This window comes from Mya arenaria, chromosome 9 (assembly GCF_026914265.1).
Source record: "Mya arenaria isolate MELC-2E11 chromosome 9, ASM2691426v1".
Classification (NCBI taxonomy): Eukaryota; Metazoa; Mollusca; class Bivalvia; order Myida; family Myidae; genus Mya; species Mya arenaria.
Genome location: NC_069130.1, coordinates 16,453,081 through 16,480,872, shown reverse-complemented (window position 1 = coordinate 16,480,872; position 27,792 = coordinate 16,453,081). Strand labels below are relative to the sequence as shown.

At 34.6% G+C, this 27,792-nt stretch overlaps 2 protein-coding genes and 2 non-coding genes across 7 annotated transcripts; 2 read left to right on the top strand and 2 right to left on the bottom strand.

Annotated features, from left to right (window-relative positions):
* Nucleotides 1-97: 97 nt before the first annotated feature.
* LOC128246782 (uncharacterized) lies at nucleotides 98-12,086 on the top strand. 3 transcript variants are annotated; one of them, XM_052965219.1, is made up of 4 exons: nucleotides 98-378; nucleotides 8,056-8,188; nucleotides 8,858-9,018; nucleotides 10,274-12,086. In XM_052965219.1, exons 1-4 carry the CDS (start codon nucleotides 360-362, stop codon nucleotides 10,561-10,563), a joined length of 603 nt encoding a protein of 200 aa, XP_052821179.1. In that variant the 5' UTR covers nucleotides 98-359; the 3' UTR covers nucleotides 10,564-12,086. The 3 variants fall into 3 exon arrangements, with proteins under 3 accessions (XP_052821179.1, XP_052821178.1, XP_052821180.1); XM_052965218.1 differs by lacking the exon at nucleotides 98-378 and adding an exon at nucleotides 2,171-2,637; XM_052965220.1 differs by lacking the exon at nucleotides 98-378 and adding an exon at nucleotides 2,172-2,637 and having other exon boundaries at nucleotides 11,766-12,086.
* On the bottom strand, nucleotides 1,485-1,557 carry Trnas-uga (transfer RNA serine (anticodon UGA)). Its single transcript has one exon. It is a non-coding gene; the product is annotated as a tRNA-Ser (tRNA).
* Trnas-uga (transfer RNA serine (anticodon UGA)) lies at nucleotides 1,757-1,829 on the bottom strand. Its single transcript has one exon. It is a non-coding gene; the product is annotated as a tRNA-Ser (tRNA).
* An 8,020-nt stretch (nucleotides 12,087-20,106) lies between the features above and the next one.
* LOC128246779 (heat shock 70 kDa protein 12B-like) lies at nucleotides 20,107-27,735 on the top strand. Of its 2 annotated transcripts, XM_052965214.1 has the most exons (8): nucleotides 20,107-20,274; nucleotides 24,720-24,815; nucleotides 25,059-25,151; nucleotides 25,377-25,592; nucleotides 25,980-26,139; nucleotides 26,436-27,031; nucleotides 27,292-27,354; nucleotides 27,614-27,735. In XM_052965214.1, exons 1-5 carry the CDS (start codon nucleotides 20,164-20,166, stop codon nucleotides 26,136-26,138), a joined length of 675 nt encoding a protein of 224 aa, XP_052821174.1. In that variant the 5' UTR covers nucleotides 20,107-20,163; the 3' UTR covers nucleotide 26,139; nucleotides 26,436-27,031; nucleotides 27,292-27,354; nucleotides 27,614-27,735. The 2 variants fall into 2 exon arrangements, 1 of the variants encoding a protein (XP_052821174.1); XR_008263357.1 differs by having other exon boundaries at nucleotides 24,720-25,151; nucleotides 25,377-25,655.
* Nucleotides 27,736-27,792: the final 57 nt, after the last annotated feature.

The following is a 27,792-nucleotide window of genomic DNA, read 5'->3' as shown; positions in this document are numbered from 1 at the left end:
AAACTGATGTTTTTATATATATTGTGTCGGGTAGCTCGTATTGCAAAATATTTGCTCAAGGTATTTAACATTAACATAAAAACGCAGATGACTTCAGTGACAAACTGATGTTTACATCAGATGATTTGTGATTCGCATGGATAACTTGCACACATAACAGTGCTAGGATTAAATAAACATGTCTTAAATTTATAGTTGAAATAATAATCTACAACTAGTACATATTTTGTACACGGATAAATTGTAACGTAATATTGGACAGACTTAGGTTGTGAACATCAAAATGGGATACAGTCATTATATGAATTTATGCATGAGTATAGCTACATGTATGCGGATAAACAAGATGATCGGATAGGATGCGCGCAATCGTCCCAGGTATACGATACATTTGTACAAAAAACACACTTTATTCGTTTTTATTGCACGTGTGCTTAAGCTTAATAGTTCAAACGAAATAAACGGCATGGGCTAAGCAGTTATGTGTTACTGTTTACCATGTATAATGAATACAAACACGTTTTACATATACGATACGAAAAAGAAGTGGAACACCCTTTACAAAAACTTAAAGCCCTTTATATGTCAATTGCGAATATATTGTTAAAATACGGGACTGAATTTTAGTGTAATAATACATGTTTCCATGATTCATGAAAATGAGCCCATCATTTAGGCGACTCCGTCGGTCTAACTGTTAAAACGCGTTCATTCTTGCATTGCCACTCCATTATAATGCGTCTTTTCAAACATGGAGCAATGTTCAATAATGAATTTGAAGAATAGAAATAATAAATAAATTTATAATAACTCGTTTTAGCACCAGTCAGTGAAATAATGAGTATATACACTGAAGGTTGTAAACGACCGTGAACTTTATCAAACCTAAAATGTCCGTGTACTTTATCAATTTGGTTTTAGTTCATTTTCGACTTTGAAATAACTATAAGAAGTTCAATAATACACGCTGAAAACTTTAAAATACATAAAGTGTGCTTAAAATAAGATTTGTGTATGAATTATTTACGGCTAATTATCTAAATACATACAATAATAATTATCATCAATTCTAAACATAAACATTTAACTAATTGTAAGTTTTGAATATTATGATTCATAAAAGAAATCTTTCTCCCAACTGAACTCTGAAAACTCTGTGGTCCTTATTGCTTTGTCTCATTAATATATACTGCAGCAAACAATGACAAATCGAGACGCACGGAATACTGTAACAGCGGGAAGAATATCAGGAGTAAACCAGGAGTCAAAATCAGGTGTAAATCAGGTGTCAAAATTAGGAGTCAAAATCAGGAGTCAAAATAAGGAGTCAAAATAACTTATAGGTATAGTTATTAAATAGTTAAACTGGTTAAATATGACAAACATAGTAAAATATCTAATTCCGATGTTCCCGACACCATCTGGTATCTTGTCCTTTCGAAGTAAATTATCGATAGTATATGTCACAGGGTGAGAAAAGTGTGCAGCCAGACCGGGGCTCGAACCCGGGACCCCTCGCTATCAGGGCGAGTGCTCTACCGACTGAGCTACCGGACCGCTTACACACCTCCTCACCACATGTGGAGGTATCGGTACCGTGACATACTTCCCCGCAAACTGGAAAGTCGTCCTCGAATTTGAGGAACACCAGTGCTAAGGAATGCACATAATTAACACTGAGAGCGCATTATGCTGCCAAACAGTGCTGCCACGGCCCCACATTGGGCGCCAAATGTCACAGGGTGAGAAAAGTGTGCAGCCAGACCGGGGCTCGAACCCGGGACCCCTCGCTATCAGGGCGAGTGCTCTACCGACTGAGCTACCGGACCGCTTACACACCTCCTCACCACATGTGGAGGTATCGGTACTGTGACATATATATTATTCATTCAGAATTAATAGGTTTAGTAATATTTATTTACTTTGTAGAATCGTTAATAATATTAACGATTCAATAAATGTAGATCTGGGTTTCATTTCATACACCTATGTATATTTCTAAAAGGTTTAATAAATAACAAAAAAATGTTTTTTAAACTTTACATTTGTCATACGTTGATGCCAATGTATTGTAATACTGTTTATACTTTTATTGAGAATAACAAAGACACATTTTCACGGTGTAAATGACATATTTTACTACACTACAATCTAAACTAGCATTGGTTATTTTTCGAACGAGTCAACAATCTTTTTCTGCTGGAATCATTCGAGGCTCGGTCGAAATTAAACGGGGTGTATGTTTAAACTTTTGGCTACTGAGTTTGTTTCTGTAGTTTTTTCACATAAATATTGGCGTCGGTGTGGTAACATATGTCTCTATGTTCAATACAATCAATTGCACTGTATTTATGAGACTGCTGAATATCATAATCCAGTCGTTTTCGTGCAAATAAGGTTTTATGGCTCTAATTACTTTTTGTTAGTTTTTTTAGTGGATTGTCTGCTCGGTTAACTTTGTTTATCTGTCAAGGATATATTCAGTTCAGTTTTAAACTTCGAATATCAAAAGTTGAAGATAAACATAGAGCTTGGTTTATATTTTCAATAGGTGTGAAAATTAACAAACAATGAAAATGCATGGAATTAAAAGCATTTTTGTCGGTTTTATGACCTTCAGCATGATTGGTTTCTCAGGTTTGTTTATGTTTTCATGATTGTTTAACCTTGTTTTACTTTCAATATAACCGTTATTTACGTATGTTAAGCTTTACATTTTTAAAATCAGATGTTCTTGAAATACAACATATATATCTTTCAGTCCGTAAGCTTTATAACAGCATGTTTATATACATTTCTTAAGATTAACTTTGGTAAGTTTAAAGAATCAAAATGAATCATCGTTATCTTCCTTGTTTCATATTTTCTGAAAACGTTGTATTTAGGTCATTATTGGGTATGATGAATCACAAGTTGTTTATTTACTGTAACCTTAAAGAATCGCATTTATGCAATAGGCATAAACTAACAAGTAATACCCTCGACAATTAAAGGTTTAAGCCTAGTTCAATTTTACTCCAAAGCATAGGTACAAATTACAAAAGATACAACGATATAGTGACATCGTACGCAAGTCAAAAACACATCGGGGAAAAGTACACAAGCAAAGGTACAAAATATACACGGCATAACAAATAGAGACGTAGTTCAAAAGACACAAACACATAGTTGAAAAGTACCAAGGGCACGAATAAATAGGAACCAAGTACTCAAGGCACAAACAAATCGTGAATATTACACAAGACATTAATACACAAAATACACAAGGCACAAATACATAGGGACAAAAAACACAAGGAACAAATACATAGGGACAAAGTACACAAGGCATGTGTACAAAGGAACAAAGTATACAAGGGCACAAATACAAAGGTGCAAGGTACACAAGACACAAACACATAGGGACAAAGTACATAAGGCATAAAACATAGGGTCAAAGTACACACGGCACAAACATAGGGTCAAAGTACACAAGGCATTAACACATAGGGAAAAAGTACACAAGGAACAAATATATAGGGACAAAGTACACAAGGCACAAATGCATAGGGACAAAGTACACCAGGCACAAAACATAGGGACAAAAACACAAGGTACAATTACATAGGGACAAAGAAAAACAAGGCACAACCACATAGGGACAAAGTACGCACGAAATTAACACATAGGAACAAAATACACAGATACATAGGGACAATGAATATAAGACACAAATACATAGGGACAAAGTACACAAGACAAAACACATTGGGACGAGGAACACAAGGCACAACACATAGGGACAAAGTACACAAGACAGTTACACATAGGGACAAAGTACACAAAGTATTATAACATAGGGTCAAAGTACACAAGGAACAACACATAAGAACAAAGTACACACGAAAATAACATATAGGGACAAAATACACAGAAACATAGGGACAAAGAACACAAGACACAAATACATAGGGACAAAGTACACAAGGCACAACACATAGGGACAAAGTACACAGGGCATTAACACATAGGGACAGAGTACACGAGGCACAAATACATAGAGACAAAGTACACTGAAACAAATACATAGAGACAAAGAACACAAAGAACAAATACATTAGGACAAAGTACACAATGCACAAATACATAGGGACAAAGTACACAATGCCCAAATAAATTGAGACAAAGTACACAAGGAACAAATACATAGGGACAAAGTACACAAGGAACAAATACATCCAGGGGTGTAGAAAATAATTTATGTAGCAGGGAATATCCCAAAAGTAGGTCTGGGGGGTCTGTGTGTCCTCCCACAGTTAGGGTCAAGGGGGCAACGCCCCTTGTGGGATGAATTTAAGCCTCTTTTAACCAAAATTTCTAGTCTTTGGTGAAGGCACAACGCATAGGGACAAAGTACACAAGGCAGTTACACATTAGGACAAAGTACACAAACCATTATTACATAGGGTCAAAGTACACAAGGCACAAACACATAGGAACAAAGTACACACGAAAATAATATATAGGGACAAAATACACAGATACATAGGGACAAAGAACACAAGACACAAATACATAGGGACAAAGTACACAAGGCACAACACATAGGGACAAAGTACACAGGGCATTAACACATAGGGACAGAGTACACGAGGCACAAATACATAGAGACAAAGTACACTGAAACAGATACATAGGGACAAAGAACACAAAGAACAAATGCATTAGGACAAAGTACACAATGCACAAATACATAGGGACAAAGTACACAATGCCCAAATAAATTGAGACAAAGTACACAAGGAACAAATACACAGGGACAAAGTACACAAGGAACAAATACATTCAGAGGTGTAGAAAATAATTTATGTAGCAGGGAATATCCCAAAAGTAGGCCTGGGGGGTCTGTGTGTCCTCCCACAGTTAGAGTCAAGGGGGCAACGCCCCTTGTGGGATGAATTTAAGCCTCTTTTAACCAATATTTCTAGTCCTTGGTGAAGGCACAACGCATAGAGACAAAGTACACAAGGCAGTTACACATTAGGACAAAGTACACAAGGCATTATGACATAGGGTCAAAGTACACAAGGAACAAAAACATAGGGACAAAGTACACTAGGCAGAAATACATAGGGACAAAGTACACAAGGCACAACACATTGGGACAATAACACAAGGCTGAATTACATAGGGACAAAATACACAAGGCACAAACACATAGAGACAAAGCACACAAGGCACAACACATAGGGACAAAGTACACACGAAAATAACACATAGGGACAAAATACACTGATACATAGGGACAAAGCACACAAGACACAAATACATAGGGACCAAGTACACAAGGCACAACACATAGGGACAAAGTACATAGGGCATTAACACATAGGGAAAAAGTACACGAGGCACAAATACATAGAGACAAAGTACACAAGAAACAAATACATAGAGACAAAGAACACAAAGAACAAATACATTTGGACAAAGAACACAATGCACAAATACATAGGGACAAAGTACACAATGCCCAAATAAATTGAGACAAAGTACACAAGGAACAAATACATAGGGACAAAGTACACAAGGAACAAATACATCCAGGGGTGTAGAAAATAATTTAAGAAGCAGGGAATATCCCTAAAGGGAATATCCCTGGTGGGCATGTGTGTCCTCCCACAGTTGGGGTCAAGGGGGCAACGCCCCTTGTGGGATTAATGGAAATAGGACTAACAGAAGGCCAGACACGGTCATGCTGCAAAATTACTTCTTTTGGGATCTGGGGAAAAATATTCTTTTTTTCACCCTCCATTACTTCGCAAATTATTAACTTCAAAACATCCCCGGAAGGGGATGCAACTGATGAGGTCATGCATCGAGCTAATGTTATTGTATTCGGAACGCTGAAAAACCAAAACCTAGTACTTGAAAACATCCCAGAGAGTGATGCGACTATTGACGTCACGTTTCGAGCTAATGCTGTATTGTAATAGGAACGCGCGGAAACCAAAATAAACAATACCAACAATCAGGGTTTTAAACGGATGTATTCAGAAAAAAACATTACCAAAAATAACATAATTTATTTTTGCTGATGCGGGAAAATCAGCCGGGTGAAGATGCTAAAGTAACCGGGTTATTTTACCGGCTCACGGCCCATTTCAACATAGGGACAATGTTAATAAGGCACAAATACATAAGGTCAACCTACTCAGGACACAACACATAGGGACAAAGTACACAAGGCACAAATACATAGGGACAAAGTACACAAGGAACAAGTACACAGGGACAAAGAACACAAGACACAAATGCATGGGGACAAAGTACACAAGACACAACACATAGGGACAAAGTACACAAGGCACAAATACATAGGGACAAAATACATAAGGAACAAGTACATAAGGACAAAGAACACAAGACACAAATACATAGTGGCAAAGTACACAAGGCACAACACAAGGGGACAAAAACACAAGACACAACACATAATGACGAAGAACACAAGGCACGTGTACAAAGGAACAAAAACACAAGGCATAAATACAAAGGGACAAGGTATAAACAAGGCACCAGCACATGAGGTAAAAACCGAAGACATTAACAGATGTGAATATTTGGATAAAATCAGAGTCCAAAACGCACAATTGACAAGAAACACAAGGCCAAATCGCAAGGGACAAAGTGCACAAGGCAAGTAGGCATCACGTACACAATGTAAAATCACACAGGGACAAGGTACAGAATGAAACAACCTCACCGTGACATATTGCAGAAGAAGCAATCGAAAAGGGACAAGAAATACAATACACTCAAGGCAGACGCATGGGGACAATGTACACAAAGAGCTGGCAGAGAAGGAGAAGGAACACATTACACAAGGTACACTCGCTCAATGACAAGCTACAGGATAAACAAACACGTCTTGACATATTGAAGAAGGCACTACCGCAATTGGAAATGAAATGACTTACATCTTAGGACAATGTAAACAAGGCACATGCACATTAATATAAAGTAAACAAGACATAATACACAAAAACAAATGCATTGAGACATAGTGTACATGGCAACAGCACATACAAGTCACAATCACATGGGGAAAAAGTACACAAGGCACATACATGCAGTGACCATTAATGAGGACACAATCACAATGGTCAAAATTAAACTTTCAAGCACTTGCCCACAGGAAAGTGAACACTTGGCACCATCACATTGACACAAAGACACAAGGTGCAACCATATAGAGACACAATGTTTAGAGACACAGTGTACACAACATAGAAACAACTAAGATGGTACACAATCACATGAAAACAAAGTGAACACGGCATTAAAGCATTTATACAAAGTACACAAGGCACATGCAAGTAGGTATTTACGTTAACAGCACGTCAGCGGTGTACATTATAATCCACATGAATAGGTATTAAACTTAACAGGACGTAAGCTGTGAAAAGTTTGTATGCTGTGAATGTTATATTCCACATAAATAGATCTTAACGTAAATTGGACGTAAACAGCAAAACGTTTAGTTCCAGAAACTGCCAATTTCGAAATTAAACTGAAAGACCAAATTTTGCATGTTTTGTAAAAATATTTATATACGCGTTGATGATAAGAATTCCGTAGAAAACAATACAAACGCTTATAGAATATATCGTAAATAGATTATGCATATAAGTTCATTTGAAGTGTCACGGAAGTATGATTAATTAATGAGAAATTAATGATTATTTAAATTATTGCGTCTGCAATTCACAATTAAATTGTATGAAAACGTTTAAATCATTTTTTATCATAGCTGGGAGGACTATTATTGCCTATATTATAAACAATAATATTGAAAGCTTTTAATATCTTCAAATTACATAGACCAACCTGTGGTGGAAATTTACCCCTATATTAAACGCAGTCTATAAAAGTGTATTTTTTCAATTATTTTTGTATTATAAGATGCTGATATAAACCGCATCAAAACTATTGGTAAACCGTTTTGCGTGTATGTTAACATTACTTTAGTACGCAATATGTATACAAGGTGTAGATACGACTTACATAACATTGCAGGAAGCCTAGCGCCGGAGCATGTTTGTACCGATGTCAAGGCTATCTCAAAGGTTTTCGAGAAGTCAGCATGCGAGCATATTGGATATGTCAGAATGTTAAGTTGGTTCGTTAGTATAACGAACGGAACATGCACGTAAGTGCCGTCCTTTAACTATTAACTGCAGAAACATATGAAAGCAAGAAATTTAATCATTACCTTTTTCAAAACTCGTTTTCGGTAATGTGTAGAATCATTTTAAATACTATTTTCGAACTTTGAGTAGTCCTCATATATACAGCCACGAAGTAATATATTTAAATATACTGTCATTGAAAATACATTGTTTAGTATTAGTCTTCGTGAAATTGGATCTTTCGTTACATATAAAAAAGCCTAAGTGTTTCAGATTTTCTTTAAGTCATAAGACCCTTATGTCGAGTTGATTAACAAGATATCCATGTAAACAATTAGAGCCGAATTGTTATTGTCTTGCTGTAATTAGCTCGCTATTCACCTTGATATTTAGATCGACATTTAAACGACGAAGTTAAAATTAAAGCAGCATGACGTACCAGCTGGGCCTTTGGAATTCATGATTTTAAATAACGAGCTGAACGTGAGATGAAAGACGGATAAGCTCACCGATTTAACTTTGTAATTATAACAGAACATCGAGCTGATGAGGAGTCAGTAGAATGTTCGGGCTATCGAACTTAATATTTTATTGCTAAAGGATGTGCCATCTTGCTTAAATATTATAACCAACACCATTATACTTAAAAGTAAGTCTTCTTTTACAATTATTGTGATACGCCTTTTCAGATTGGTAGACGAGTTGCTGCATTGCGTTGCTAAATCAATGTATGGTTTGAGAGAGCATGAGAACATAGAATCGTGTGTTCTGCACATGCGCGATGCGCTTCGAGACACACATGTTAGTTCAATGTTTCCAGCATATCCGTTTAAATGGAAGTTCTGTGAAGGTAAGCCTCGTAGTGTTTTTGGTTGCCCGATTGTTTAAAACGGATTGATATTTGTAAAGTAAAGTCATTGGTTAACATATGTTTAATTTAGTAGCAGGAGTATGCTATCATAAGTTGTACTTCGACACTCTCACTTATGAGACAACTTAGAGGACTTGCTATGCCCTTTACCTGAACTACTTTTAGCGCATTGATTTAAAATGGTATTCGACGGTAGTATCCAGCGCTTGTTATAATTAGATGTACATATTGTTTCCATTGTTATTGTGAAAATAGTTTCATCCTTATTAAGCTTTGTTTTCTTTTTATGCTTATTTTTTTTCCGGAGCACCGGAACCATAACTAAGTTATTGCCGTTTGTTCTTTTCTATACTTAAATTGTATCCAAAGCACAACCCCTATGGTTTAATTGGTATAGATTAGCCTTCAAAATTCAAACTTAGATATATCATTTTGAGGGGAATGGCAGTGTTAAGGAACCTTTGTTTTCTGTATTACTTTGGTATCTGCGCTGTGTTCATTTACACACTTATTTTTTGTCCGGAGCATTACTTCCAAAGTCTGTTTTAGGTTTTGACATTCTAATTTATAGTAAGATAGATTTTATCGAATGAGGTGCAAGACACATAACGCTGGATATATTCATACCCATATCATATTGCTTCATATTGTTTTAAAACAAATTTGCTTAAATGGAATACTTGACATTATATTGTTTTCACAAATTGGCACCCTAGCAGAAAAACACCTTAAAGCTGAACTCTCACAGATTTTCCGTTGTGACAACCTTTTTGTATTTGAATGGGCCAATTTTTGCATGATTATCAAAAAAACAGTGAAAAAGGACTGCTGACAAAAGATCAGATTTCAGATTTTCATATTTCCGTTCGAAAATTTATGTTTTATGGCGAAAAGCGTTACTCACGGTTTAAGAAAATGCATAAATCATCAATTTCTTAACTTAAATATGAAAAGTTTACATTACTGGTGTTCATGCATGTTTGCATAATTTGGATCGTTCCAAGACAAAAAATAAATAAAGCTGTCAAAACATTCAATCTGTGAGAGTGCAGCTTAAAATAAAACAAAACCTACATTTTATTTAAGGTACACATGTAGTTTTAGATATTTGTTTATAATTATCCAGTATCAAAATGCTGAAAAAAACTATTCTTCATACAGCAGGGGATATGACAGTCTGAAAAATATGTGTCTTTGATTCCCCAGTGTTATAATGTACTTTTTATTTTTCCAGTTGTATGGTGTGAAAACTTCCACAAATTCACAGATGCTCAAGTCGCATGTTTTGTTAGGTGCCTTTTGGGTCCAGCAGCTATATGTATTGGGGGAGTTCTTGCTTTTCTATGCCTTGTTACCGCCGTTGGAAGAATTTCCAATAATTCGTTTATAGCCTGGTGTATTAAGGCCTTGTTGGTCATGATAGTTGCTGTTATTTGGATTGGCTACAAGCCAAAGTTGTTCACGTTGTTTTCAGTAGTCAATATACTTAAATTTGTAATAGACTGTGACTGCTGTGAAGTATAGTTGATTTTTGAAAAGAGATCATGCCTATAGGAGTTGTAGCAAGACTTTAAGCTGACATACGTATACCTTCGATTACTTGTAAATCAAACAAAATTGTTCTCATTTCAGGAATGATTCGCTTGATTGATGGCACTATCGGGGTATAAACGCAGTTTGGGTGCTTATAGTATGTGGTGTCCGAATGACTCCACGCGTACTTTAACCAGCCCAACTGCGTTCATATACACGATAATACCATTTATAACGCAACTCAATACATATGTTTACACCAAAAGCTAATTATTTATTTTCAGAACTGTTAAAATAATTTTTAATATCATTTTAGAAAACCTTACTGTAATTCGTTCTCATAAATTATCTATATAGACCCCGAGGCTTCATTTCGATGACCAGACATGTACATGATATGCCTAGTACGCTATTTAAATCCATATATGGTGATTCACGATCGAGGTTGTCCGGTTAGCGCAGTGGTTAGCATACTCGATTCTCACCAAGGCGACGGTCGGGTTCGATAACTGGCCTGGGGCCCATGTGAATTTGGTTAGTGGTTAAAAAGCCGGACAAGTGGGTTTATCGGGTACTCCAGTTTCCCCCACAATACAATTTCATGCTCTCGCACAACATCGTGCCTACGAGAGTGACTTTGCATAAGTTAGCATAATTTTTTTTGCAAATTGTTGTAAAATGTATAATGTTTATACTAACAAATCCGAGAAGGTTCCGTTCATCGAATATATTGTTTGATGCAGTTGATTTAAGGAATGGAAATTGAGGTGAAAATATTAAGCGATAATCTAATGGGCCAAAAATTACCTTTAACAATACCGCTGTCATGTTAAAAGTAAATTGGTGTAAAAGGATGAACTGTTTTTATTATGGTTTGGGCTTTCTACAAAATTTGTAAGTGATTTCAAGATAACACCTGCACATCTATGCCTAAACGGAGCATTGCATTCTTATTTATAAATGAGAATTATAGAGAAAGCAAAATGTTATTAACTCAAATTTAACCATATAAGGTGGCACCAGGTTAAAGCAATAGCACGGAACGAGTAAGAGACCACAAACAGACCACATTCTAGATGTGCCACTATTGTTCTCTTTTGTATTTCTACTTTCTGATTTTATTTTTGTGGCTGGTTAGCTTTAACACTATGTTAATAAACGATTGGACAAACCCTATTGATTTTCGTTCGTAGAAATCTTTGCATGCAGAGACGATATCCCGACAACTGTGTATGACGTTTTGTTTGTGACTGTGTAAGGCGGAAGGACCTTCATTTTGTGCCTGTTTTACCTTACAACTTGTGTTCTAAACTTAATGTTGGTTAATTGTTAGGCATCTAGGATGTATTATTGCCATTGAACTTGCTCTCTTAATAATTTGGTGTTCAAATGTAAATGCTAGTTAACAATATTGATGTTAGATTGTAAAGCCATATTTGAACAAAAATATAATATATGCAATCTCTATCCAAATAATAAAATGTGCATATAAATATATTGCATAATAAACACATTACGGATGTCTGTGTAATTTCTTGTTTTGCTGTGTTGTCCAACGTATGACATTTTTGGAAGGCATCAACATTTGTTGCAAAAACACAAATAAAAATGTTTATTATATTTCACTTAAACTAAATACGAACCAAAAAGGAAAACAATTTAAGAATTTCCTTTAAGTTGGCGACTTAAGAAGTTTGAATAGGTAATTGACGTTTCAAGTTCATTTAATCTTAAGTGCATGCTGAAGTTTGTAAAGCAACGCAAAATGTTGGTGTTCACCGAATGACGTGATTTTTAAACGACCGATCATCTAATCTCGCCGTGAACTCATTAGTCGAAATTGAGATGAAAGCATTTCCACAGTAAACATAGTCACTATTATTAAATGCCAATCAAATTCCTTTTCCATATCCAACAATGAAAATACAGCACGGCGTATTGAAAATCCGTACCATGATACTATCGTTTTCTGATTCCGTATCATGCGAGTACCGTGCGTAATCTTGGAACTACTTTCGCGTTGCTAAAACAAGCATAACAAAAAAACTGGTAAAACCTGTCAACCTTTAAACACATTAAACTATCTAACTTTACTCACGCTTCTGAAGCATGTAAATATTCAGGAACATGGTTATCATGTTCTTCAAAGAACCATGAGGATAAGCGTTAAGGAGAGAACACTTCCAGTCTATCAAGATAGCTACTTCAGTGAACTAGTTGTTGTCCATTTCGAAATTCATAAATTGTTGCATTAATGATTATCCATGTTTATTATCATAAATGTGAGCAGCTCGCCAATATAAAGAAGAAGGCGATTTCAAGTCATCGATAGAAATAGTGACTGACTCACGAACTTTCCTCAATTCTGCATATTATTATCGTCAAAAAGTCCCAAGTATATTTACTTTTTTAAAAATGGCCGCGTTACGTCTACAGGAAATGACGATTAGTGTATACTCGTAAAATAAGTACCGCTTTTTGATGGTTTTTGTGTGCTGTGACATTAAATAATTGTTAATTTTGCTAAAATATAAAATATTTTGTTATTATTATGCTCAATTAAGTGAATTCTGTAATGTTCTGAATTCGTTTGGCTGTAGTAGCCTCCCCTGACTTCATTACACAAACTACGTTAACACATTCGAATTCATACGCGCATTTGGCAGATGGCGGTAAAATCAAATCAAATTGAAACCAAAAAACAAAAAGGAGTAATTGAATAGGCAGGTATTTAAGAAATGGAATATTAAATATTACGATAAAACGATTTTCTGGCGACCTGCATCATGTCTCGTTCGGTGAGTAAACATGTATCCGTCTCGACCTGCGGTCTCGACGGATACGTGTTTACACACCGAACTCGACGTGATACAGGAAACCGTCCTATCATTTTATCCCCTATGTATACCGCTTACACAAAAGCAAACACAAAAACAAATATATATCTTGATGAGCCTATCCAAAGGAGCGGAGTCTAAATACCAACAATCGGACAGAGGAAACCGGTACGGTAATTAAGTCCGCTGCAGACGACCTTAAAGCTTAAGCTCTGCCGAGTATAGAAACAGACCAAATTACTTAAGGTCAATTATGTAGGATTGGTTTCCCACATACTGAGTGAAAGAGGGTCTCAATTTACGTTCGAGTTAATGAATGACGTAGCTGAGCTGGTGTTTGTTAAACAGTTATTTGCAAAATCATATCACCAAGGTATAATGTGTAATACGGATACTGAAAAGCATTCGCAGCATTATTCTAAAGCACACGTGCCAATAAAAATATTTTATTGGGATATATACTTACCGTCAGTACTGTTGGTATTCAGGCAAGAGTTCAGGGAGAGCACAAGGTTCTTGCATTTGGGGCTGTGGTATGTGAGAAGCGAGTGAGGTCCCATAGAATCATTGAACACGTTTCTAGTCTGGAACAGAGACGCCAGAGACGCAAATAGCAGATGAATATATATATCCCGACTTAAAAGAATCGCACAAATGCCGGATCGAGTGTCTGGTTAACTAGTGGAAGAGACACTGACATGGAACCCAATCCAGAGAGCACAAATCTGGCTGTGCATACGATTGTGCTCGACATGAATGAACTCATTCTTGTGAAACAATAGCCTATTCCATGTACAGGTAGACGTTGAGACATGAAACCAACTCATGCTGAAAGCATGGGGTGATATAACAGGCAAAGTCAGGTGAAGGCTAGATCTCCATTCTACCTTATTATGCAGAAATTAGCCTAGGACTGTGGTCACACAGACAAATACATAGATGATATGTTTTGGCATAAACAAACATGGTAAAAACATGTTTGTATGCTTATAGACATGTAACAATGTATCAGAGCATATATCGAAGCAAAAACATGCTTTTACCATGTTCGTTTATTCCAAAATGCATCATGTGAAACTCGCATGCCTCAAGTCGCATGTCTGACACGTTTTCACTAAGCATAATATTTTTTTCTCCAATACGTCCCACCACATTGCGGTATTTGTGGACAAAAACTCCTAGTGCCGTAAGAGCAAGTGTTTATCTATGTGGTATCACGTTTCGTTCGCCATTAAGGCACAGGTAGCTAGTGCATCCGTCAACTAGTTTCATGAGTGATCCTCTTCTAGAAGCAAAGCCATAGGGACAACTAAACGCTGCGGGCACTGGAGTCGATGGTAGCTGAGGACTGCGACATTTTGCAGTTGATAGTTAAAACGGCGCTACAGAGAGTTCCGTTAATAATACCCCGGGGCTTGTGTAAATATATCTGTTAATATTGCTTTTATCTTAATGATGAGAACGAACTACTAAAATAGAAGTCACACAGTCACCTTACAGCCGCCCTGTATAATACTAAGAGCCTAGGGGTTGTCAGCTTCACTATTAATACCTTCCTACAACGTGACAAAAGACGTTGATAGGAAGCATTAGGAAGGTCATCGCGTTACGAGGGTTGATTACAGCATGGTGACCGCGATACGAACTGTTCATGATGTTTGCAACAGAGATACTATAATTCAGTTATTTGTGTTTGAATAATTAGGGAGATATTGAATTTTCACTGCTATACTAGTAAAATATTCTTTTATGTGATTATCATTTACCAAAATTCTTAAGAAACAGATATGTTTAATGACATTACTTAAGATGTATATAGAATGGCAAATATGTGTTGCGTTAATTATACTTATTCTAAGTCAATCAGTCCAGTTACTTTATTCACAGCTTGAATATGAGTTTCTCTGTACATAATGCCCTATATCGCTGTAAGTAGCACTCTGCTACTGAATTCCCACCTGACCTCATCCCTTAAACTGCCAGAGTCACATCAACATACAATTTTACAAAACGTTGTAATATTTTGGCAACCTAAACAACTTAACAAAAAATAACAAGAATATTAATTAATTTTTTGCCACATTGTATTTAGAAACTGCTATCACAGCAGCTGCTATGGATTGTTTTTGCCGCGAAAAAATAATATTTGTAGTCTTATAGTTGGTAACCGATATCTTTAAGCGTTAGTTTGCATTAACTACAACATAAAGAAAAAACACACAACTTGAAACACAATTTAAGCCCATCACGTTGTTTTGCTTAACATTAAGAAATAACACTCACAGTGTGCAAGCAATATATTAGGTTTTTTTGTCATGTTTTTCATTTCTTCATTCATATGGAGGAATGGCATATATAATAATCATTCCATTTTAAATGATATACTGGTCAGAAGTTGAAGAAATATTAGTACTAGAAGTAGTTGAAGCTGAAATTGTATGTTGTCATTAAACCTTTTGGCATTAACTCGTTTTGAAAGGCGACGTCTTTATGTATTGTTTACAAAACCTTAATAAATATTTATGCTTAAATGACTTAATATTATCTTCCTTTCAAAATAAAATGTACGAAACACGCGTTGATTGTAAAAAAATATTAAAGTAGTTGCATCGTTTTAGAATGCACGTTTTGAGAATACCTGATTTTACGGTCGATTGATGTATTATTGCATTTAAATGAATGCGACTTTAGTTTGATAAAAAATGACGTCATTTAATCTATTCAAACAGCTGGTTAACGTTTAATGCCTTTGAACCTTTCTTACCATGTCACATGTAGCTTAGATAAACCATGTTGCTGCTAGGGATTTGACAATTAAGATGGTGATGTATAACATACGACAATTCAATAAGAGTGACACCTTTATTCAAAATCAATACTTAAACATGTATAACAAACATAAACGTTGAGTGATAAACCTTTAGCTACTACCTAAATAATGCATTTATGAAAATTACTAATTACTGATAAGAGGATTGTAACCGTGTGTTTAAAAGCTGAAAACGCAAAATTATTAAATGATTGATGAGTGCTAAAAGATTAACTGCGATCTTCTTTCATCTCATAATGTAGAAATACCGTGTTTCTGCACCTTTATTTCAAATAAAAGTCGGTTTTCTTCGACCTTTTCCATCCTTTTGGTACATTTAAGCAATTGTGTTACGTGTAGTAATCTTATTCGGGAAAAAAGTTTCATTGGTTCCGCGAAGTACCAAATGCTTTACGGTTGAAAATATTCTACCGATGGCCGGAAATGAACCGGGGCCGTCTTCGCAGTACAGTAATATTATGCAGTAGTCAAGATGGAGTGTCACGGAGGCTACTGACACTGTTAAATATTTGAAAATTATTTAAGTGTAACATGCAAATTCATTGGAAAAAAAGTTGTCTCCTGTCTCATGCATATTCAGTAAAACGAGATTTTGTCAGTCAATTGTCCCACGGTATGTATGAAGTGTAACGGAAGAAAGTACCGTGGTTGCCGACGATGATAAAATACAGCTAGAGAATATTTCAAGTTTAAATTTATGATTTATTGAAATAAATGAGCTTTTTTGTTAAAACACTGTCGCCTAATAATACAATGAAAAAACAGGGACAAGCCCAGGAGAAAATTAAAAAAAAATAAGGACCTCATAGCAAGGGTCCTAACGACAATTAAACATAGATACAAACATATAAACAACACATACACAGATATAACCACCGAAAAAAAATAATACCACATACACAAACACAAACACCACAAAAAATGTAAGATAAGTCAAGATGCACTAATAAACTCTTGAAACATTTGAATTAAATTGCATCGCAAAACGCAACTAAATTTGAAAATTGTTTTATTACCTGAAAACAGTATGCTTAATTTAAAGTAACACTCTTATTCAAAATTAATACATATTAAACATTTATAATAAACATTAATTTTGACTGATAAACCTTTTATTGCTCACTCAATAGTGCATTTATGAAAAAAATAATAATTACTAATAACAAAATTGTATACTTGTATTTAATAGCAGAAAACTTAAAATTATTAAATGGTTTGTGAATGCTAAAATATTAACTGTGGTCTTCTATAGTCTCATACGATAGAGGTACCGAGTTTTATGCTCATTTCTTTCAAATTAAACTCGGTATCCTTCATAAGAACTGTTGTTTTTGACATTTATTCAAATTTTTGGAATATCAAACAAAATTATTAATTGTGGTAAATCTTATTTGGGAAAACGTTGACATGATAAAAAGGTAAAATTAATAGTTTGTTTTACAAAGCATATACAGATTGCGTTCTATGACAGACTGTATTCGGAACATCAAATACAGTTAAGCTTATGATTTGCTACCCACTAAGAGCAAATATGAACCGAAAAACTGCTCAATGAATTTCAAATATTTTTTATTTTACAATAAGTTTATATGTCGTCAAATGTTTAACTATCACTATTTCTTTAAGAGTAATGAATTTCTTCAATAGGTAAAGATTTCAGATCTGTTTTCAATCATAAACCAGACAATAATAATTTATCATGTATGTCACTCAATCCCCCGAAAAAGAAAATGCATTAAACCTCAATGGCTAATTATAATATACCATATTACTTAATTCTGTGCTACTCCATAAAGGCGCCTTACAGTATAAAACGTAAAAAGTATTATGCACTCTATTTCAATTTATCATCATTACAGTATTTCAGATCTAGTTTTGGTAATATGCACTTCGGAATATATTTCCTTGTTTGTCGCTCAAGATATTTCTCTTTCTGTTGAACTTGTCCATTTATAAAATGCTGCATTTTTGTCAGCTAAACTTCAACTTTGTATCTTTTCTCAGCCATAACGTGTTTTTGTGAAATAAAATTAAATTTGTATTGCTTTATAAACCATATTTATTTCTCGACAAATTTGAAATACTCAAAGACTTATCACTTATAAACGAATTTTATATTATACTTTAAGATAATTCAAATAATATTATTAAATTCATATAAAAAATACAATTATGAAACATAATCATCGTTATGTAAATTGTACCAAATTGTTAAACATTCTACAGTATCAGATTATATGAATAATCCGATAATTCGCTTTGTTCGTGACAACACTCCAGACATACAACAGATACATCAACATAGACATTGTTTTGTTAATAAGGATCTGTGTTACCACCTTTGAACGGTCAGTGAAATATGGACCTCAGTGTTTGATTCAAATAATTTATGTTACCTTAGATTATTCGTGACATATATCAGCAGTTTAAAGCATAATAAATATATATCTTAATCGATGATACATATGCAAATCATTTGTAAGAAAAATGTATTAAATATTCATTTGTATACTGGTTAAAGGGACTCGTCCTAGAATTTTAAGGTTAGACCTCTTAAATAATAGTTTCGTTTGAAGCGTGATCAAAACGCGTGTCTCAATAATATTTAGCATTATTAATCAACTATAACGTATTTAACGAGATACAGAGACTATTGCCGTATCAAAACAAGACAATTGAAGACAATATATGCCAGAACTCGCTCTATATCGACCAAACTCGGCCAATATCGACAAAACTCGCCTAATATGAGTTTACTCCGCTTTGATTGGCTACAAAACTCGCCTAATATAGGATTTGAGAAATGAGCCATTTTCATTGGCTGTCGGAACTCGCCCTATATGAGAAATACGCTGGAAATTAATTTTAAAGGGTAGCCATTTTGTTTTCAGTTTCCGACTGTTTTGAAAATTTTGTGTTTGTATAAACCTTTATATTTGGCATAATTGAACCTACTGAACGATTGAACCACTTTGTACGGTTTGATATAACAGTTGTATTTAACCCGTAGGTGGATTTTACGACTATTATGATTTTGTACGCCGACAAAATGGACGACGAAGGTGAAACATTTGACGTGTTGGCAAACGATTTACAAAATTAAGACGAAAAGACATGCTTCCTTACAATGTACAGTGCTTTATTCATAAGTATGTGCAATGTCACTATAAAGATGCATGTCAAAATCAGCAAAGTCAAGTCTAGAAATGCAGACACCATGCATTAATAAGGGATAAATTCGGCTTCAATGTGACCTAAAGGTAAGTTATAAGAATGTTTTTAACCAAAATGGTAATAGTTAATTAATAAAAAACTTATTAATAAGGTGATTAAATATTGGCCAAGTTATTTGTCCTCGGTCAGCTGTATTTGAATTCGCCCTTTCGGGCTCAGGCAAATACAGCTAACCTTGGAAAAATAACAAGGCCAATATGAAATAACCTAATTAATAACATTATAATATATTTATTTCAAGTTCAGAGGAGAGTCAATGATTATTTAGAATTTGTTCAGAAAATGTACTATTGTGCCGAAAAGCTTTAATAAATTAATTGAAAATTATTTCTTGTTGTGACTGGTTTGATAAAAACGAGTATCCGTCAGTTGCTATTTTGTTTGCGTGTATTAAGTTAAATAATACTTCTCAAGTTTAAAATAAAGATTATTGCTAACACTCACTCTGATAACGAATCACTTGAATCGATATTTGATATCTTTTATAAGAGCACGCACTAGCCTTTAAGATATCATTTTTAACAGTACCCAATAACTAAATGGTTAACAACTTAATTTTACATTTCATAGATATGAAGATGACGTGTATAATAAACCTACCCGTATAGGAAAACGACGGGTATTGCCCTGAGTTTGAACAAAGAGAAAGTGTGTAAGTGTGTATTCAATACAAAGTTAAACGGAAAAAAGATGAGTGAAACAAATATAAATGAAATAATTGTTGCGGCGATAGATTTTGGAACGACATTTTCTGGTTACGCCTACTCTTATAGGGAGGAGTACTTACGAGATCCTCTTCAGGTTCGTGCTTTCGCTTTCCATAGGCATGTACTATGTGTGCGAAACTTATATTTAAAGTTTGCTCTAAATATTTTTTTAAAACACTTGAGTCTGTTTTTAGAATCCATTATATTGAAATACTCCTAATCATCACTTTTAATGGTAAAATTGGATAAAAACGGTTTTTCACTACCTAATTACGGTAGGGCTGTAATGAATGAACTTTAACAGCAAGAGGTAAAGATATCTCCTTTTCTATTTAAAATGATTCTATATATAGGAAATCGTTTGAACATAATGAACGAAATGACATGCCTTTTTATAACAAACCTATTTTTTTTTAGTTAATATTTCTACAGTACCAAAAAACACGATTTTTGTTCATTTTAATTATTATTTCCGTTGAAATGTGCAATGTTTTCTGCAATCAAATACCAAAAATATACCATTTCGTTTTCCAAAACTAGGTGACATTTTGAACGACGGGTACAGTTCACATTCGGAACTCCTCGGCCATTGTTATCTAAAACAACCTCGGATGTATGCCGGTACATCAGTAGAATAGTTCGTAAAATATCGAATTATATCATTAATTATATGAAGTAGTTTAACTTATATTTGTCGATCTAAGTTTAAACTGGTTGCCAGTGAAGTGTTTTATTGCAAACATAATTAAGATTACCAAGAGTTAAGACATTAATTTTAGCTGCAAAATTAAATTATTTCGCGATCTACTTGCATCGGACTTAAAGGGGCAACAGGACTATATAACCCTCCAGGTGGCGCTGATGCAAGCTTTTGTATAATTTTATTCATGTTTCACATCAGGGACACATTTTCCAAATTTATGCAATGCTTACAAAAAGTTGAGACATGAAACTTTGCAGGCATGTAGAATGAAGGTTAAACAAATAAAAAAATCTTAATTTGTTTTTGAAACATTACTAGAAACATGACTTTGAGAAAAAAATCCAACTGTCAGATTGAACATTTGAATTTGCCGGGGGAGTTGCTAATTGGTGTTCTGGGGGTTATGAACTCTCTATTGTAAACATTACCACGTGCTGATGTTAACATCCCTAGCAGCTTACTTGTAGCAGACGACATGCCTCACTATCAAATACTGTAGTAATAAAAGTGAACAAACTTTGATAAGTTTTTATTCCACCTGCTATTCCGAAAATTATTGATAGATATCATCAGCTTCATATGCTACATTTTAGTCTAATTGTTTTCTATGATATTAACACTTTTTACTTTTGAAGCGTTACGTAATTAATAAGTCTAGTGAATCATTCCTAGGTTGAAATATGTAACATTGTTTTCATATTTGTCGTTTTAAAAAAAAAAATTATGAGCCTCTTTGCTTAAATGTTAGTTGCTCCTTCGCTTTTCTATCAAAAGCTTTGTAATCATTACAAATGTTTATATCCCAGCCAGGTAAAGTGAATATCTCCTATTGTTCTTCAGTCATGTATATCTTTGTCCTGATTATTTTGTTCCATAATTTGAGTCTTCTTATTGTGCCCAAAGTTATTATTTTAAAGGAATACAGTACCTAGTTCCATGGCTTGCAAATGTTCATGTATAACTGTGTTTGAGTTCCCTCCTTTTTGACTCAAAATGTGCGTTTGATTTCCAGTTATCAATACACAAACCAGATTCCAGCCAGTGACATTTAATTACCAATTAAAGGTGTCAACACTATCTGAATTGTTTCCTTGCTGAACTCGTTTACAATAAGGTTAATTTGTACTAGGGTTGTGGATGCATTCAATAAAGCATTATTATTGTTTGTTGACAAAATAATTAGTTTTGGATTCCAGACTGAGAATAAACCTTGCTATTTTGGATTGGAATGAGAATGCTGATTCTAAACATTTGAGATGGATGTCCCATACAGAAAAAACATCTAGTCGAGCTTACAAAATGCCAGTTAGGAACAGGAAACAATCATTTCAAAGAAAACATCTGGAAAAGTTGGCGTGGTCATCTTTATTTCATATAGAAGATTGTAGTGTTGGGAAATACATCGTCTGCTCTGATCAGCCCTGTTTGTTTACATTTCTCTTGTGTGTGCTAAAGATAGAACACTGAGTTTAACAGACAGGTACATAGCTGAGGGAATTTACAATAAGCCACTCCCCATTTACTCGCTGCCGAGGCAGCGAATGTTGCCCCTTTAAACATACCGATTTCTGAGTATGTAAATATTTATGCAAAAACCTAGAGAAACAAGCTCAGTAGCAAAATGTTTACACATAAACCCGATTTAGTGGCACTGGGCAAACGCCAGAGACATAAAACAAAATATCACAAACAAGAAACATAGAAGAACAGTACAAAACTCCAGAAACAGCAAAGCCTTCAATAATTCTTGAATGTCGTTTAAGCCGCTGGGAAGCAATGCATTTTATTTTGTTACTTAATTGCTTAAAAACGTAAAGCCAAAATTACAAACTACTACTTTAAGCAGCCGCAATACTTAATCATGTCGTTTATTAAATGTCTGTAGATCACCTGCGGCATTATCTATTTTTGTCAAAACTGCTTTTTATTTAACTTCTTTCATCAAACTTATATCCAATTTCTAGTTTTGGTGTTGTCTATTTTACGTTACTATTTATCTGTTGAAACAATACAACCATAAAATGCAACAAGTATGTTACAGGCATTACATACAGGACTCATAGTATTTTTGTGCCAATTTACCTTTGTACTTGATGACCTATTACAATGCTGTTGTATCATACGTGGATACGAGGCTTTCGAAAATGGTTTATTAAAATAAACATAATAATTGTGTCTAAAAAATGCTAAAAGGGTAATTTAAATTTTAGTGACCTCTTAATTTATATCTTGGTAATAACAGTTTTTTAATGGTCGTATTTTGTTGTTATGTAAATGTGCATCCACTTTTTTTATCCCAGTCTTAATTGTTAATTAGGTAATTTACTCAAATATATAAATATTTGTTAATTGCATCAGTTTACAGTTAAGCACATTAACGTGCAAACAACCTACATAGTTTTACATAGACATTTAAGTTAGGGTGGTGGGTACATGCCGTCTATTTCAGTTCAGACGTTTGGTAATATTTACATATAATTATTTGGGGAATGTGGCTAGCAACTTATAATATTAAACATGACATAACACATTTGATAAACTGAAACAACCGATATAATAACATACTTGAAAACATTGTCTTTGCCAATTTCGTTTAAATTGATAAACTTGTAGATTTACAAGCATTGTAGTATTTCTGGGTCCCAAACATTTAAAATATCTCTTAAGGTCAACGCTTTTGGTCAAATATATTTAATGAATTTAAAAATATTTCATTCATGGAAATTAAAAAAAATGACAGTTTAAAAGTAATGCTTTTCGTCGACAACATCGGCCAAAGAGAAACTTTATTTTAGATTTAGGTACAGTTTGTTGTCCCCATCTACCAAGTATGTTATGGAAGTGGAAGTGTATGAAATGTATAAGATTTCAGCTTCGACAGTTTTGCAATATATTGAAATACTCCTCAAATGTTTTATCATATATAATTAACGCATGTATTTTAGATGAGCTATTGATTTGTTCGAATCAGGTTTAATAAAATTCGTCCACAAGAGTGGATTTTACAATTGAAGAAATGTTCCGCGTATTCATTCTAGTTTGGTTAAGCCTAACATATGAATATATCCCGTTTGATCAAGTATTGATTTAATACCTGTGTGCCAAGAGGTATTTTTTTAATCAATAGGCTAACCTTTAAAGTTTGCACTGACAACATTATCAATTCGCTAATTATTTGGCACCCTGCCACTACCCCAGGGAAATAGACATAATATCAATATTATGGCTTTACAAGTCGGACATGTCTTTAAGGGACTGGACCATGGTTTCTAAAATGCACTTTGTACAAACACATAGAGTAATGGTTGCAAATCAAGTATTTAAACTAAGATACTGGCAGCTGGAACTCTTCAGAAAATGTTGATATTTTCTCCTGAAGACCAGACTTTTGAATTCAGTTTCTAACGGGATTTAGCGATTCGTTGTAGCGTAATTGGTTGTTTGACATTATCACGTGATGTTATCACTGTTTTCTAAAAAAGGTCCAAATTCTCATTTTCTTTGGTAAAAGACCATGTGGCCTACAGGTATCAGTCTCGTTTTTTATATTTCTACTTAACTGGTGCGGGTTCGCACCCTACTACGACCATTTTTTAAACTTTGTGTTTTCTTCTGCAAGTTTCGTATGAAAGAGTAAAATAATGATACTAGAATAAGTGTTTTCAGATGCATAACCGGGAAAACGTTTGGTAATAAAAATTAGCGAGCTACATTTAGCAGTTTTCAGTTGAATCAGAATGAATGGGTTTAAATTATACTAATAATTGTAGAATTACAAGTCGTATTATCACATACGCTGTGCAAATAGAAAATGGACCTACGTTATCTACATACAGATATATTCAAATCGCTGGGATGGCCAGATTCTTCCGCAAGCCCCTACTGTGCTACTGTTCAACAGTGAAAAGACGGAATCTTACTTCGGATTCGAGGTTTGTTCGAAAAAAATTGTATTCCGGATTACTATTATTATCTTTACTTTTAATTTTATTCGCAATCAAAGAGGATATTAACAATGATCGGGGATTAACCCTATAGCAACCGTTACAAGAATAATAGTTTGACAGTCCAGGTGTTGGAATCTTTCACCAACGTAGGCAGATAAGTATATTTGCTTTCGGACAGTGATCTACATCGAAATATGTCGTACATTGCTGATATGTATTCACTTAAAGGCGGAAGAGAAATACGATGGACTTATAAAAAGAAAAGAACATAAAGACTGGCGATATTTTCGAAGGTTCAAAATGGATCTTCACAGAGAGAAAGTATGTTGTTACTTATATGTGTTTTGAAAATTGAACAATGCATACCATTATTTAGTTACAGTAACTGTTTTTTACTTGTGTACTTTTATAGTTGATATAAGCATAACATCCAGGTAGTACCACTTTTAAAACTTAACATAACTATTTAACTGTTAATTATCTAAACAATTATCTGTTTGAAACGTAAACATAATTTTCTTTGATGTCTAATTAACCACTTTATAGAAACTCACACGGAAAATGACTATAAAAGATGCACAAGGGAGAAAGATGCCTGCGGTGGAAGTTTTTGCCGCTGCCATTAAACATTTGAAGAATCATTTTATGGAGCAGGCTGGGCTGAGGGTAAAACTCCAGGAGCATGAAGTTCGTTGGGTGATCACCGTCCCTGCTATCTGGAGTGATGATGCCAAAGAATTCATGGTTGAGGCGGCAGAAATGGTTTGTCGTCATACTTAGTTTAAAATGCATCCATATAATTCGTCGATACGAGGCTTTTTCATGGTAATTTAAACCATCATAACTTTATACGCCTAACGTCATAATTAAAATTCCAAATAAAATGTTTTTCTTAATTTTTGCATTAAGAACATGAACGTCACACCGACAATTTGACATCCTGCTGTGACAACACGGCATCTTTTTTCATTTGGACTGTATCATGATATTATCGTTAATGCATTTGATTATGAAAATATGGTTTTGATAGAAAATATGGGCCTCCTTCAGTTTCATTAAGTTGGGTCTGTGTGACATTATATTTGAATATAAATGTTGAAAAACATTGAAGTGTCAGATACAATCCGATTATATCTTTGCTTCTCTAAGGCTGGAATAAAAGAAGATCAATTATCACTTGCATACGAACCAGAAGCTGCGGCTATCTACTGCAAACATATAAGACTTGCAAAGCTTAAAGAGCCAGGAAAAGATGCAACAATTCAACCGTTTCCTACGGGACTGAAGTTTCTTGTTCTTGATTTTTGAGGTGAGTGTAGCTTGAATACATTTATTTTGACATTGCAGTGTATCTTATGACAGGGTTTAAGAATGTCACACATACTAATCAGTCATGTATTTAAGCTATCTGCTATAATAATGATTGGCACTACTTTTGGACAAATGTTGCCCTTGTCATCAATGGCGACATATGTTAGGCAAGACAAAAACATAATCAAAAAGGCAAATTCGTATGCGATTTCCTTAATCAATAATCATTTTATTACTTAAGTTTATACATCAATTTGAGATTTGATGTTTCATTTTTTCTACTTGTCTTGTTAGGTGGAACTGTCGACATTTCCGCACATGAAGTGCAAGAAGACGGCACCCTAAAGGCACTTATAGAGCCTATAGGTGGGAAATGGGGAGGGACTCTTGTCGATGACGGTTTTTTAGAAATATTTGAAGGTCTCTTTGGAGCGGATATCATGAATGGCCTAAAACACGACATTGAACAAGCCGAATCAAAACGCGAGCTTGATGCCGAAATTGAAATGAAGAAGAGAACAATTGTTGGTAAAAGTAATGCCAAGGCTAATAACACTATTTCGATTAAACTACCATTCGCATTGCGTGAAGGAACAAAGTCTGCTCAGTTTGAAAGTGCTTTAGAAAGCGGAACATATGAACTCATACAAGGTAAACTCCAGATTGACAATTCAATTTTGTTATCGGCCTTCGAAAATTCAGTTTCGAAAATCGTACAACATCTTAACATTCTGCTGGGAAAGACCGAGTTGGACGATTGGATGCTGTTGTTATGGCTGGCGGATTTTCAGACTCGAAAGTAGTTCAGGAAGCAATCAAAGACGTTCTAAAGAATTACCCGAAAGTAGACTTGATAATACCAGAGAACAGCGCTTCAGCTATTGTTCACGGTAATTATGCAATACTATGACATAGAAGATCCGATGCCATGTGCTCTAGCATGCGGCTTTTTTTCTTATCGAGGCTTTCGCCTTTCCTGTTATTACCCCGTTTCTCATTATTCAACCACTGTCTAAAATCCCATCATGCCCGAAGCAACTGTTACTACCAAATATACATTAAACTATCAATTTATTAATGAATGCGATGTTGCTTTTTCTTTTTTGCGTATCATGTTTGAAGCTTCATATGTTTGGTTGTGTTCTTTCAGGAGCTGTCTTATATGGATTCAACCCATCAGTTATATCAACCCGGAAATCAAAATACTCGTATGGTAGGTTTAAGTTATCTCTTCATATCTATAAATCCTTGTGTTAATTATTAGAGAAATGTAAAGGAATGCAAATGATGTCAATTATTTGATGAAAACTTAAACTTTTTTGAAAAAAAGAAAGAAGAGCATGCTTCAAGATGATGAAGTACAAAAAGCAGACGCATATTATAATTTGTTTGTAAGATTATGTTGTCCGCTTTAAACAGGTATCATTCTTGGCAGTAACTATGTACAGTAAATACTTTATGTCTTATTTCAGGAATTAGTACATCGGCTCCGTTTTTTGAAGAACATCATCCGTTGTCACATATTGTGCAAAGAGATGGGTCCAACAAATGTGAAGACATATTCAAGGTCTTTGTTAAGAAGGGTGAGGAAGTGATCCTGGACAAACAACGGCTACTCATACCTTCAAACCCTCTCCGTTGACTCGAGAGA